This window comes from Podarcis tiliguerta (assembly GCF_965153285.1).
Source record: "Podarcis tiliguerta genome assembly, chromosome: Z".
Classification (NCBI taxonomy): Eukaryota; Metazoa; Chordata; class Lepidosauria; order Squamata; family Lacertidae; genus Podarcis; species Podarcis tiliguerta.
This window is the reverse complement of record NC_139553.1, coordinates 39,418,069-39,432,414: the sequence shown is the minus strand read 5'-3', so window position 1 is coordinate 39,432,414 and position 14,346 is coordinate 39,418,069. Positions and strand designations below refer to the sequence as shown.

General features: G+C 44.9%; 1 protein-coding gene across 4 annotated transcripts; it reads right to left on the bottom strand.

Moving 5' to 3' along the window:
• Positions 1-1,437: 1,437 nt before the first annotated feature.
• Positions 1,438-9,349, bottom strand: C1GALT1C1 (C1GALT1 specific chaperone 1). Of its 4 annotated transcripts, none has more exons than XM_083422356.1 (3): positions 9,216-9,349; positions 4,459-5,498; positions 1,438-4,370 (listed from the first exon to the last, which is right to left on the bottom strand). In XM_083422356.1, the coding sequence occupies exon 3, from the start codon at positions 2,990-2,992 to the stop codon at positions 1,958-1,960; it is 1,035 nt and encodes a 344-aa protein (XP_083278482.1). In that variant the 5' UTR covers positions 2,993-4,370; positions 4,459-5,498; positions 9,216-9,349; the 3' UTR covers positions 1,438-1,957. The 4 variants fall into 4 exon arrangements, with proteins under 4 accessions (XP_083278482.1, XP_083278480.1, XP_083278481.1 ...); XM_083422354.1 differs by having other exon boundaries at positions 1,438-2,924; positions 5,417-5,498; XM_083422355.1 differs by having other exon boundaries at positions 1,438-2,924; positions 5,417-6,257; positions 6,628-9,280.
• Between the last annotated feature and the right edge of the window lie 4,997 nt (positions 9,350-14,346).

The following is a 14,346-nucleotide window of genomic DNA, read 5'->3' as shown; positions in this document are numbered from 1 at the left end:
TCAGCTGAGATGGTTTTCTTTACACCTGTCCTTTGGCGTTTTAACTCTCATGAGCTGTGGTGCCTACATCCATGAAATTGTCAAACCAAGTTTTTATGTGTTTCAGTAACAGCTAGTGTAATAAATGACTACTGCAAATAACCAGAGCATGTACAAAATGAGTTGGCAATGTGCAGCCCACAATGTCTGGATATAACCCTGATGCTTAAAAGCTTGCCCTGCTTGCCCATATTTTGTTGAGGCAAGTTCAAGGTTCTTTTATTAATTTACAAAGCCTGGTTACTTGAAGTACTGTCTGATTCCTTATTTCCCTGCCCTGTCATTCAGATATTTGAGGGGGCCTCTGTTAGTGGCTTATCCACCAGGATCCATACATTCAGCGGTGCGATTCTGATTTTGCCCAACTCCCTCCTGCCTGAGATTAGACAGGTTCCCTCCCTGTTGAATTTCAGCTGCTTGCCAGAATCCTATCTATTTCAGCAGGCATTTTAAGTAATTTGTATTACACCTGCTTATTGAACTTGAACTTGCCTTATTCTTTTAAAAACACAAATCAGTATTTTTATTTATTATTGCGAACATTTAGGGTGAAAGCAGTTTATAAACAATGAAAATAAAAATTTTAAAAGGCTGCGAACCACAACAAAATATACACCCACAACTTCAGAGTGACTTCTTTGAGGCAGCAGTTACTCCAGAGGCCTAATTTATTTGGAAACTGAAAAGCTTCAGAAACAATGATAGTAACTGCAAGTTGCATCCAGTGATGCATGCAATGGGCCTTCTGTCTCTCCTTTCTCTATGTGCCCCAACAATCTGCTCCAGAGGGTTCCCCAGCCCTGCAGGGGGGAGGACAGGAGGGGGAAATTCTGATCCACAAGCAGAAGTCTCTTGCACTAGTGGAACTGGAGCTCTGGATACCCTAAGCCTGTTGTTTAAAAGGAAAAAGAACAGTCTACTAGGCATGCAGCAGTCCTTGGAAACATGAAACTGCAGTGGATAAACTTTTAAAGCCCATGAGCTTCATTCCTTTTATCAGCAACCTGTGAGGCCAGAAGTAAAAGTGGGCAGAGCAATACATGGCTATTCAGTAGGTTACAAGGCAGAGATGTTGACCCTGCCCACCTCCATCCAGGCAAGTAAGTTGTTACAGTTCCAAGGATGCATCCCACTCAGGGAAGAATACTCAAAGGATGGATCAAGTGAGTTGTGGACTGGGAAGAGTCCTTAGGCTAGAGGACCACATTTGACTCCGACACTTGAGGTTTCCCCACACTCCTAACCTACAGTGTTCATTACCCGCTGCCCCCTCAGTGCATCTATCTGCACTGCCACATATACTCTGAAGGGTCTAGCAGTAAGAACTGGCGTATGGATGTGGAGTAGTAGCCTCAGGGTGCCTAATGCAGTATGTACTTAAACACATTTTTACATGAATGACAAGAACAGAAATGTTTTATTTAAAAACAAACAATAAGGTTGAGCTCATCTCCCATCCCACCAAGTCAAAAGGAAATAACTGAAGGCTGTTTTAAAGGCATTATTTGTATCTTTCCATCCCCTTCGAGCATGAAAAGCTGCCACTATGAAAGGATGGAAGACACACAAACCCCAAAACTGCAAAAAATAGATTTAATTTACAGTAGACTGAGGATGATTTTTCATTTTAAATATTCATATACCCACTAGAGATTTTTGTTGACAAGGAAACCTTGAACAATTTTTCAGAAGGCAACAACTCAAATTTCTAGAAGAGAGAGTTGTTGTTTTTAAGCCCCTACCCCTTTTCCCCACTTGTAAAGATTATAAAACCAGTTTGTGCAAAACATGTAGTTACGTCATTACCTTCAAATACAAAATTTGGATCAGCTTATGTACATGCTGTTTGCTGAAGGATACTATACATTAAGACTACACATTTTACACCCTTCACATACAATCTCCTGAGGAACAAGTCTTAATCATTATCAGAGCCTGGGGGAGGCAAGAAAACCAAGGCATCGTTAAAACTATGCCCATATGCTCTGAGTCTGTAAACTCCATACATCATAACATGCATGTGATTAGGAGCTAATCCGCTGAAGGTGATAGCCATATCTGAACAACAGCCTTCCACCACCTCATCTGGGTGAATTGACATGGCCTCTTTAATGAGAGAACCAACTGACTTGGTGTTGAAGATGTCCTTCTTTTCAGAGTCTTCTGCATTCTCAGCGTGTACCCCAGTGTACTTCAAGCAGACAGCTAGCTGCTTATCCTCAGAGAGCTTCCAAATCATGCCCCCTTGTTCAGGACACTTGTCTGGATCCTCAAAAACTTTGTAAAGGCGCCTTAGTGACTCTATGCTTAAGACGATTCCTCCATCACCATTCACATACTGCAAGTCTCCAGATGTCTCCGTTCTGCCCGTGTAGAATGGCTGGGATGAGTCTTGTTTCAGCAAGAAATATTTTAGGTTTTCAATAACTGCGAATGTGGTAGGGTGGGCCAGGAAGAACCAGTTGAAGTCATCTTTGTAGTTTTCATATGCAAATTTGTATGCTTTTCTCATCATTGACCACATGTCATCTGTGTTTAGCACGATGGAGTCAAAGACTTTGACCTTCTCGGAACTGTAGAATTCTGCCTTATCACAGTGTTTGCTCCATGTATCTTTAACAGCTGCCCAGTGCCCAAGATCCTTTGGTTTGACAAGGATGATGCAATACACACGGATGCTCTGGCTCAATTCCAGGCGCTCGTCCTCCGAGAGGTTTAAAACGTCCTCCTTTTTGGGAGCCTGGAGATGGCGGTGCTCGTGAGACGTAGTGCTGTGGCCCATCTTAATGTGTCCTAGAAGAGTGACCAAGACGCAGAAAATCCCTCCAAGCATCATGCCCTTCACAAATGAGCCGCTTTCGGAAATCATGTTTCCTAGGAGAGATCTGGGTGGGTGGGGAGGGGGAAGAAACACATGCTTTTTGCCAAACACATATACAAACAAATACCCCATCTGAATTTGTAACCAACTACGGCTGCAATCCTCAACACACTAAGGAGTAAATTCCATTGAGTATGGCAGGACTTTCTCCCAAGGAACCATAGCTCAATGAGCACAGCACATGCTTTCCATGTGTGAACAATGGCTTGAGTTCCAGTTCCAGTGGCTCGTATCCAATGCAGCATTAAGTAACCATCCCCATCAGTGCAAGGATTTAACACTTGCAACAGGACTCTGCCCCCTCTTTCTCCCCTGCATCCTCCCCAAATCTATTCTGGAGTGTTAGGAAAACCCACCCAGAGCATGGTGGGGATTGGTGTGTGTTGAAGTATCACTGTGCAAGTGTAAATGATGGGATGGTTACTTAGTGTTAAACTGAATACTAGCCAGCATCTCCAGTTAGGTAGCAGGTGGTGGGACAGTAGCCTCCTGAGATGATGAAGAGCTGTTGCTAGTCAGAGGAGACAACACTAGGCTCAATAGACAAACTGTCTACCTCAGGGTTTGTCAACCTGGTCCCTACCACCCACTAGTGGGTGTTTCAGGATTCTAGGTGGGCAGTGGGGATTCTACGGCACAAGCTGAATCCTCCTTCCATCGAGCACTGGTGGGCGGTAAGGAAATATTACCACGAAGAAAGATGCATTAGTGGGCAGTAGGTATTAAAAAAGTTGACTACCCCTGGTCTACCAGAAAAAGACTTGAGGGAATCTAATAGAATCTTGTAAATGTTCTAGCTTCAGTGTCATTATCTTAGAAAGGTAGCTGTTGCTTTCAAGTGCTTAAATGAAGAGGAGGTTTAGCATGATATTTTTCCCCACTGGTGATAAGGAACAAACACTCATAACATAGCATAAAGTAGGATGGTATTTCCTGTGCAGGAGTCTAGTGGTTATATGCAACTGAAGTCATACTCAGGGTAGAGCCACACAAAATCAATGGACTAAAATAAGTCAAGTTGATTGATTTCAATTGGCATACTCTGAGAATGACATAGCTACATAAAATCCTAATATCTCTGTGAAAGGGAGGATGAGGAAAGAGAGAGCCTTTCATGCTGGCTTGTTGACAAAGACATTCTGGTTCTGGCTAAACTGTGATAAAAGATAACAACCTCTTAATTGGAAAAAGTGGTCATTATAACAGCAATAGTCTAACAGCTACTTGCAGTGCAATCCTATGCTTAATTGGAATTAAGTTTCAAACAGTTCAGTGGGGCTTACTATAGGAACCAGCTGCACTATTGCAGCTATAGTAGCTTTTCTCTCATATCCTTGAACTGTTCTTTAATTATATTTAAATACCCTTCTTCACCTTAGGGAGATTAGGTCACCATATATATGTGCTGCACATAGGGTGCAGCAGATAACTGGCCTTGCCTCCTGAGCCACTATGTTGGATCTGGCTCCACACGCGGTTCTGGTTAGTGGTCTCCAAAGTTCTAGTAAAATGCAAGGTAGGTCCTGCAGACCCGTCACCTGCAAACATGGAACTGAACATACCAAACACTCTCCTGCAGCTATGCAGCAGGGGAAATATTGATTATGGTAGACAATGTGTCATTCAGGGAATGCCTGCTTTCCATTACTAGTCTTCTCAGAGAGCAACCCTGATAAGCTTCTAAGCAGCCACCACTCTAACAAATTCCACAAACTCTACCAATGCTGGTGGTGGTGGGGAAAGAGGACTTGTATCAAGTGGCCAGAGCTCACTTGTGCACTTGGCAAGCAGCTGTATCGCCGACCACCCGACACCATAGAGAAGGAAGTGTATCAGTGCCTTTGAGCCAGGTGACACCATGGACCAGAAACTCAAAAAGGTTGCTTTTCATTGTCTTCCACTCTCTGCCAGTGACTTCCTCTGTGGCCATCAGGGTTGGATCTGCTCTGCTCCCCCTCCTGTGTCTCTTCCATCTGCCTGCCTGCCTCTCTCTGTACGCAGCTTTCCCTTCTGCCTCCTTCCTTCCTTTTTCTTCCTCCTGCAACTCTTGCCTGCTCTCCCTGTCTTTCTTCCTTCCCAAGCTCTGCTGGGCACTCCACTCACACTTCTAATAGCTGGCTGACTGGGGAGGGCCCCCCCACTGTGGTGGCCCACACCAGCAACCAAATTCCTCCATGGTGGTGCCCAGAGCAGCCTGCATGCCTTGCCTGGCTATCCAGAGCAGTGGAGGAGTGCACAGATGGGTGGGCAGCCTCCTAGCCACTCAGAACCAGAGCTGAAAGGCATGATTTTGGCTTCCCCTTGGTAGAGCCCAACCTGGCCAACCACTAGAAGTACCTGCAAGTGGGAAGTATGGAGTGTTATTCAATGTCAATCATACTCAGACCACACCCACTGAAATCAGTGGCATTAACTGAACTCAAAACCATTGTTTCAGTTGGTCCACCTTGACTACGAAGTAGCTGAATATCACTCAGTAAACTTATTTCCACAAACCTGAAGGATCTTTGTTCTGATGTCACACAGTGCTCTGGTCAGTAGGTGGGTTTTCCAAAAGGGAAAAAAAAAATCAATAGCACTAAAAAAAGAAGAAGAGAAGTGTGGCATGTTAATTTTATGCGCTGTATAAAAATCTGAAAGCTCCCACCACAAAACAGCCAGGCAGCCCAAAGTATATATTCTGTTTTCATTTGGGATTTATATGTCAATGTTTTAAGACAATGATCATTCTCTGGCATACATATCTCTCACCTACTGTTTAGGAGTTTACAGGAGAGAAACGTAGTGACAGAAACTGTTAGCAAACGAAGGACACAGCCCTATACTGCAGTTACCCTGCCTGAGGGGCTTTAGGAAGTGGCAGAATTTGGCAGATCTGGAGCAACAGTGCTGGTATGACATATTCACTGATAGAACTTAATTGACACACCAGCAGAAAATTCCACCAGCAGAGCTAGCAGAGTGGAGAAAAGCAAAGCAGGAACAAAGGTGTAGTTCCAACATGCCCAATCTAGAAACAGTTGAACATGGAACAGAGGTCAACATTCTTTTCTTTGGCCAACATATATGGGCAGAACTATATAATGTTCTGAACAGCATTACTACCTTCAAGACAAAGGCGTTCTTGCATCCAGCTCTACAATTCTATGATCTATGAGACAAGATACTCCAGCTCCAAATAAATCAACTTAATTTCTAGGTTTATCTGGTCATGAAAGTTTTTAAAATAATTTTCACCTTAGCATTGTACATTCTGAGGGGCAAAAAATGCACAGCATAGCTGCTGTGAGGCTAACATACCAATAGCAGATGCCCACACTTTTTGTTTTAATATCACCTAGTTATCCTTTGTGGGACCCAGGTGGCGCTGTGGGTAAAAGCCTCAGCGCCTAGGGCTTGCCGATCGAAAGGTCGGCGGTTGGAATCCCTGCGGCGGGGTGCACTCCCGTCGTTCGGTCCCAGCGCCTGCCAACCTAGCAGTTCGAAAGCACTCCCGGGTGCAAGTAGATAAATAGGGACCACTTACTGGCGGGAAGGTAAACGGTGTTTCCGTGTGCTGCGCTGGCTCGCCAGATGCAGCTTTGTCACACTGGCCACGTGACCCGGAAGTGTCTCCGGACAACGCTGGCCCTTGGCCTCTTAAGTGAGATGGGCGCACAACCCTAGAGTCTGTCAAGACTGGCCCGTACGGGCAGGGGTACCTTTACCTTTTTTTTAGTTATCCTTTAACTATGCTGTTGTAGCAGCAAAAAGCCACTGTACAATAACGTTCTTTATTTCTGGACATAGTGAGATAGAAATTTGTACTAGGGGATGACTGTTCCTCGAGACTGAAGATAAATTAGATATCGTGCGTATGGCAGGAAAGGACCTAAGGGAGGATTATACAGATTATTCAGTCTTCAGCTGAAATCAGCACAACACTGTTGGGTCTTGAACTGGTGGAGTGGGAGAAGAGTAACTACTTTTTTCCTTCTTTATATTTAGTTAAAGGTAAAGGTAAAGGACCTCTGACAGTTAAGTCCAGTCGTGAACGACGCTGGGGTTGTGGCGCTCATCTTGCTTTACTGGCCGAGGAAGTAGACGTTTGTCCGCAGACAGTTTTTTCCGGGTCATGTGGCCAGCATGACTAAGCCACTTCTGGCAAAACCAGAGCAGCGCACAGAAACGCCGTTTACCTTCCCGCCGGAGCGGTACCTATTTATCTACTTGCACTTTGATGTGCTTTCAAACTGCTAGGTTGGCAGGAGCTGGCACCGAGCAACAGGAGCTCACCCAGTCATGGGGATTCAAACTGCTGACCTTCTGATAGGCAAGCCCTAGGCTCAGTGGTTTAGACCACAGCACCATCCGCGTCCCTTTTATATTTAGTTATATGTAACTAATAATTCCTTTTTGTAGTCCACCCTTGTATTTAAAATCTAAATACACTGCAGTTAGGAGGGTAGAACCTGTGGTCTTCTAGATGTTGCTGAACTACAACTCCCATCATCCTTGACACTGGCCATGCTAGCTGATGCTGATGGCAATCGGAGTCCAACAAGACCCAAAGGTCCACAGTGTCTATCGCTGCATTAGAAAGCTACTGTAGTCTAGTGGGTGAGAGTGTGCGTAGGAAGTCCTTAGCTGGTTCAAATCTTGGTTGGTTGAACAGCTGTAGATTCACAAGGTGATCTTAGGCAAGCAACTATTATTTTGGCTCCCCTCATTGCCACCCTGTAATATGGGGATACCTATACTAACCTCTCTTGCCCAGTTGTTGTAAAGATGACTGAAGCCCTTGGAAAACATGACACATGGAATGTAGCAACAAGACAAATAGGTTTGATGCCTTACAACAGCCTTCCTCAGCCTGGTGCCGTCCAGATGGTTTGAACTACAACTTCATTTATCCCTGACCATAGTCCATGGCGCCTGGGACTGATAGGAGCTGGAGTCCAGCAATATCTGGACTGCATCAGTTTGGGGGAAGGCTGCTTTTGAGGCTGATTTTGGCATTCATTTCACAGGCCACTCCCTTGTTGTCAGTGTCCTAAGGCAGCCTTAAAAGTTTCAAAAGCAGATGTGTGCGAATATACTCCTTTTTTTGGGGGGTAAAATCAAGGCCACAAAGATAGAGACGATCCGTCCCCTTCCCTGCTCCCTCTCTCCTACTTAGGCAGTTTGCATCATCCAGCCCTGTGCTGGGATCTGGTCTTCAAGCAGCATCTGTGCCTCAATAGTAAGTTTGAATGTGTGTGGTATAGTCCTAGAAAGGCTGTGACTCAGTGGGAGAGCATCTGCTTTGCATGCATAAGGTCCCAGGTTCAATTCACAATAGCATCTCTAGGTAGGGCTGGGAGACTTCTTGTCTTGAACTCTGGACAGCCGCTGCCTGCCAGTGTAGAGAATATTTACCTAGATGGACCAACGGTGCGAATTTGTATAAGACAGTTTCCTTTGTTCAGCTCATTAAACGGATGCACACATGCACAAAGCTTTCAAGGAGGACACTGAAATGAGGGTTGGGGGTGAGGAAAAGACAATGTGGTACAGCAGACAGAGCATCAAAACGAGGAATGGTGGTGGTGGCCGGGGTGGGGGTGGGGGGAGAGAGGCAGAATACTTGTGTTTTAACCTTTTTTTGTGGTGGTGCCCTGCCTTTATAAGGAAGTTCAACTTGAATAATCACCACAATCTTTTTGCCACCTGCTCACATGATTATTGTTTGCTTAGGCATTTCGAATTGACTGTTGCCTGCTTTGCAGTGCTATAATAATTTGTAGCCTCTCGCTTTTTCTACAGGGATGTGACATTGCATTCTTATTACTGTATTATTACTATTCTCCAGCCTGTCAATTATTGTATACAGCCCTCTGGAATTTGTCAGGATGAAGAACAGTTTAGGGTTTGGGGTTTTTAAAAATAAAATAAAATAAACCCTGCCATCTCCCACTCAGCCATGAAACCCATGGTCTCTCTCAGCCTAAGCCTACCTCACAGGGTGGTTGTGAACATAAAATGGAGGTTTGGGGGGGAAAGAGGAAAGAAACAGCTGTATTACCCCAAGCTCCTTGCAGGAAAGCAGGGAAAGAATATGAATATCTACCCATTCAGCCACGAAGCCTACTAGGCCTGCTAACCATATCCCTCAACCTAACCTAACCTAGCCTACCTGGCAGGGCTGTTGTGGAGATAAAACAGAGAGGAGAGGGAGGGAGTAGGATGGGATGCGAATGCCATGATAATTAACAAATGCTTAAAAGTGTCCCTGCATCAGGGGAGGGGAGGCCCCCCCCGACCTCGTAAGACTCACCTAGATAGGTTGACAATAGCAGGAGTTGGGCCAAGAGAAGCCACCACCGACCTCCACTTTCCCCCCTCCCGCTCTAGGAAGAAAAACCGGATCCGCTTCCGCTTCCTCTCTATGGCGGAACCAGCAGCTCCGCCTTGGCCACGCCCCCCACGCGGACGCGTTTCTGGAGGGAGGGCTTGGGAGGAGAAAGCGTGACGCAACTAGGCTCTTAGAGGTAGAAAGAAAAGAGCTCTCTGTGCACGCTTATCATTTCCGGTACTCATTCGAGCGCTTTTAAAATAATATTAAAATAATAATCTAATGATATTATTATTTAACAATAATTTGAAATAAGTCTTATTTCAGCTTGGACATTCTCATTCCAGTTTCCAGGTGGGTAGAACTTTCCCCTCCCGCGATTTGCATGAGAAAGTGGCTGACTCAGGGTCGCCTAGTGAGGGATAATATGAATCCAGGTCCAAATCTTAAGAAACTCTCCACTACACTATTTATCTCCTCTACAGTATTTATTTGCATTCGGAAACCGGAAGTGTTGCTACAGTGGCATTAAATCTATGACCCCTTTGGGAACGGTCTAACTCCGCGAGTCTCCCTTCCCGCGTGCCAGTTTATTTGCGCATGCGTCTTCTTTTTCCAGACTGTGACGCTTCAACTGCCTCTCCCTCATTCACCACCGGTGTTGCCACGGAAACAGTTCAGGAGCAATAATCCTGGTAGGCGTGGTGTCTTTAAATCGGCTCGACAGAAGGGAGGGAAGATAAACACGCTGTATTTAAATAAAACTGCCTCGTACAGGGCTGCATATTTCTGAGCATGTGCACAGTTCAGTTCCACCAAGTACAGATTCACTTAGGTCAGAGCATCTTTGAGCATGTGAAGAGTTCCCTGCCAGCCATGTAGAAATTCACCCAAGCCTGCATATCTGTAGAAATTCACTTGAGTTTGGGTATCTCTGAGTACGTGCAGAGTTCCTTTCCACAAAGCAGAATCAATCATATTTATTTATTTTTAAGGGTGGGTAAGGAGTTGATGAACATGTGCAGAGGGCCTTGCCTTTGAAAAGGAACTGCTCCTTTGCCTGCTCAGAGACTGAGTCTACTGTGAAATCTGTTACCCCTGGACCTCGTTATCTGCTAGCCAGTTTGCCTCCCTGCAATGGATAGCATAGACGTCAACTTCTCTCTCAGATATTTCTCTGCCTGGCTAGCAGCCTGCTTGAGATACCAAGCAATGGTCATGATAATGCTCCTAATACAAATCCATTCATCTGCCCCAGGCATCTTCATTCCCTGCCCCGTATATTAGGGGTTGCAGGTGGATTCTGATCTATTGATGTGCCGCTGCCCAATTCCAGCTGGATCACCTAGTGCTGTTACGTATATATAAACATATGCATCAACCACCTACTATAAAACATACCAAGGTGGTGTACAGCAACATTATACAAATACCGTATATAAAATACAGTATTGTGATGGCTATATGGAACCTCCAGCTTCAGACACAATATGCCACTGAATACAAACTGCCTGGGAACAACAGCAGAGGTAGACTATTGTGCTTATGCCCTGCTTGTGAGCTTCCTGAAGACATTGGTTGACTTCTGTCATTAGAAGCAAGCAGGAGTAGACAAAGAACAGATCTTCTTACATTCTGCTGGCTGCTGCCAAGTACCTAGTGGGTCACAAGTCATGCAGGCCTTGTGAGCTGGATTCAGCTAAGTGGTCCCACTAGCTAGCAGAAGCCCACACAAGGACCTCTGCTAATGTAACAGGCTTCCGGGCTTCAACCCCTCACCCCCGCAAATTGGTGTGTGTGTCTGTCAGGAGAACCCTCAGAATGGTGCACTGAGGGAGCAGAGGGAGATAATTGTCCATTGTCATTTAATCCAAGGCTTGGATAGCCATTCGCCTCCCCACCTTGAGTGATCTGGGCACCAAGGAGCAGGCATCCAATGACACCAGTTTGTTGGAAGGGTGTGACAAAATGCCACTGTGGCTTTCTTTAAATATCAGTATCTTGCCCAAATTAAGCTATTTGCCTTAATGGCAAATATAACAAAGGAAACAGATGTCATAAATGGCTCCACAGACTACACCTGCAGGGAACTTTTGGTTCTCCAGATGTTGCTGAGCCACAAAGCCCATCAGCCTTAGCAAACATAGCCAGTGACCAGGGATGTTGGGAGAGGTAGTTTAGAAATGTCAGGAGGGCTGAAGCTATAGGCACACATATAACTTTCAAGGTAGTCTTCATCTCTTCTATCTACAATAGTTTCACTAACATTTTATATTTGGGCAAAAGTCAAGAAAACAGCAGACTGTTCTGGTCTGACCTCTCCTAGAGTTCTCTTTCATGTAATGTGGAGCAGATTACAGAAAAGAGCTGAAGCTAAATATTTATTTAAGAGGGCATCTGAGTGAGCTTTCTAACTGATTAATAGCATTAGGAGTCTATGATGCCCTCCCAGTTCACAGAAGAACTGAAGGAGGAGGTTTACTGATAACTTTGAAGCAACAGAGGAATGACGGGCTACTGCCATGGGCCATATCTAATCTGGTAAACCACAGACAAGTCATAGATTCATAAAAGCGTAAAATGTTAAACAGTGAAAGCATCCAAATCTAACTTTGAAAGCTTCTGTTTTCCTTTCTTCCCTCTTGAGAAAACCATCCATAACAGTAATTATTACATTTCCAAGACAATAATGTGCTCTAGTTCCAAAGCAGGATATAATTTTGTAAATCTTTGAATGTGAGCAGTAATATGGAGCTTTTTCTTTCTTTCTTATGCCAGGCAGAAAAATTAAATAGGTGTATGTTTCTAAGTGTGTTGAGGGGGAGATGGATGAAAATGCTTTTAGAATGCAGGTATTAAGTCTGAGGAATATCAAAATAGTGTTTCTTATTATGTGCCACGCACCTTGCCACCCTTCAACAGTCAAGGAGGGAGAGAGAGACTGGGTGCTGCGGTGGCAGCACTAATCCAAGGTAAGGTACAGGAGATTTTGAAGGGGCTTCAGAGATTGCACTGAGCACAGCCAAGTTTAGTCACGGTGGTGGGAAAGTACTTTGTTTGAGATGCTGGAAAACTGCTGCCAGTTACTACTTGCCTTGATCATTCCCCCACACCTGTAATATTTGGACATAATATTCCAGATTTGCCTTTCAGGGTTGCTGCAAGGAGCATAATGTACACAAAATGTATTAAACACTTGAAAGCACCGTAGAAATGTTTATTATAGTAGAATAATCTGAATTGGTATAGGGCAGATCCTGTGATCCACCAATTGTTAAAACCTTGAAACAGGGCTCTGCTCTGCATTTTTTTTAAAAAACAGGAGGTTAGAACACCCTCAAGCAGCAAAACTCAAGGCTTTTTGTTACAGCTCCAAGATAGATCAAGTTCATTTATGGGCCTCATTCCTGACCTTTGGGGTGTGTGGGAAGAGCAAAGCTTGTTTGTTCTGCCAGATTTTGGGTAAAAAAAGAGGGCAGAATAGCTCAGCTGTTGAGGGTGCTGATTTTTGTTTCTTGTGGTTCTTAGCTCTTTCTTTTTAGGGTGTATCTAAGCATATAACGGGATGCGGGTGGCGCTGTGGGTAAAACCTCAGCGCCTAGGACTTGCTGATTGCATGGTCGGCGGTTCGAATCCCCGCGGCGGGGTGTGCTCCCGTCGTTTGGTCCCAGCGCCTGCCAACCTAGCAGTTCGAAAGCACCCCCGGGTGCAAGTAGATAAATAGGGACTGCTTACCAGCGGGAAGGTAAACGGCGTTTCCATGTGCGGCTCTGGCTCGCCAGAGCAGCGATGTCACGCTGGCCACGTGACCCGGAAGTGTCTGCGGACAGCGCTGGCTCCCGGCCTATAGAGTGAGATGAGCGCCCAACCCTAGAGTCTGGCAAGACTGGCCCGTACGGGCAGGGGTACCTTTTAAGCATATAACAAATAGGCATATTTGTGTTTACCTGAATAAAATTTTGTATGTTAGTCAAGAAGTGGGATGGTGGCCGGAGGAATAGTGGGCATACATCTAAATCAACAGGGAATTGGACTAGACAACCCTTAGGGTTCATTCCAACCTTACACTTCTAAGATAATATGTCTAGGGGAACAAGACTAAGGGTATAAAGTACAGAGTCATACATCTCCTTGCCTGCACCCAAGCAAACATGCATACATCCTTCATTTAAAAAGTAACATATATCACTTTGGCCAGGAATTCCCATCACACCTGGCCAGTGAGGTCAGAGGTGGCAACTGTCCAAAGTTGCTCCCATCTCACGGCCTAGAGCCCAGCATCCGGAGATAAACACAGCATCAAAGCAAGAAAATCAGCATTGATCAAAGCAAAAGAATATAAACATATATGAGCTCATTCTCACAACAACTACCAATTAGTTTGGGGTTATTCTGACTACCAAGATGGCCTTAAGGTGCATTCTCTGAATGTTCCAAGCAGTAATCATTTCTGTAGAACTTTCTGTTTGTTAATCCTTTCAGTAGAACCTTGCAGTCTGCAAAGTGCTTCCAACACCTTTTTCTTTCAAGCCTCTTTGCAGTGCGGGGAGGTAGGGATTGCTCATGGCTTCGGCGACACACCTATGGCGACATATCAGTCCAGGCAAATATTTAGGCATTTATCTCTCTCCAGCAAATGTCTGTGACTGCTGGTTGGCATTTGACCTCCCGCCTTTCCTTTTATGAGGTGGGCAGAAGAGGACCTACAAAAACTGCAAAAAGGAACTTGTTTAAGGGCCTGAAGGAGTCCATAACGGCCTGGGAAGGTCAAAGTTTGGGACAGGGAATATATGGCCCATACACATCCAGTTGCTGCGAGGCCAATTGATTGCTTGTTGCCTAAACATTCCCCAAGTGAATTAAATTTAAAAACATAAATACACCATACCATTAAAAAGTTCCTGTAAAACGCCAATATTTTCATACGCCTATAACTCATTAATACACATACATGCTCATATGCACACACATGTTCATATCTACCCACAAATGCATATCTGTATAGACAACACACACTCTCCATAAAAGCCACAGGAAGCCTTGGTAGCACACTAACTGTAGAATCATAGAACTGTAGGGTTGGAAGGGACCTTGAGTGTCATCTAGTCCAACC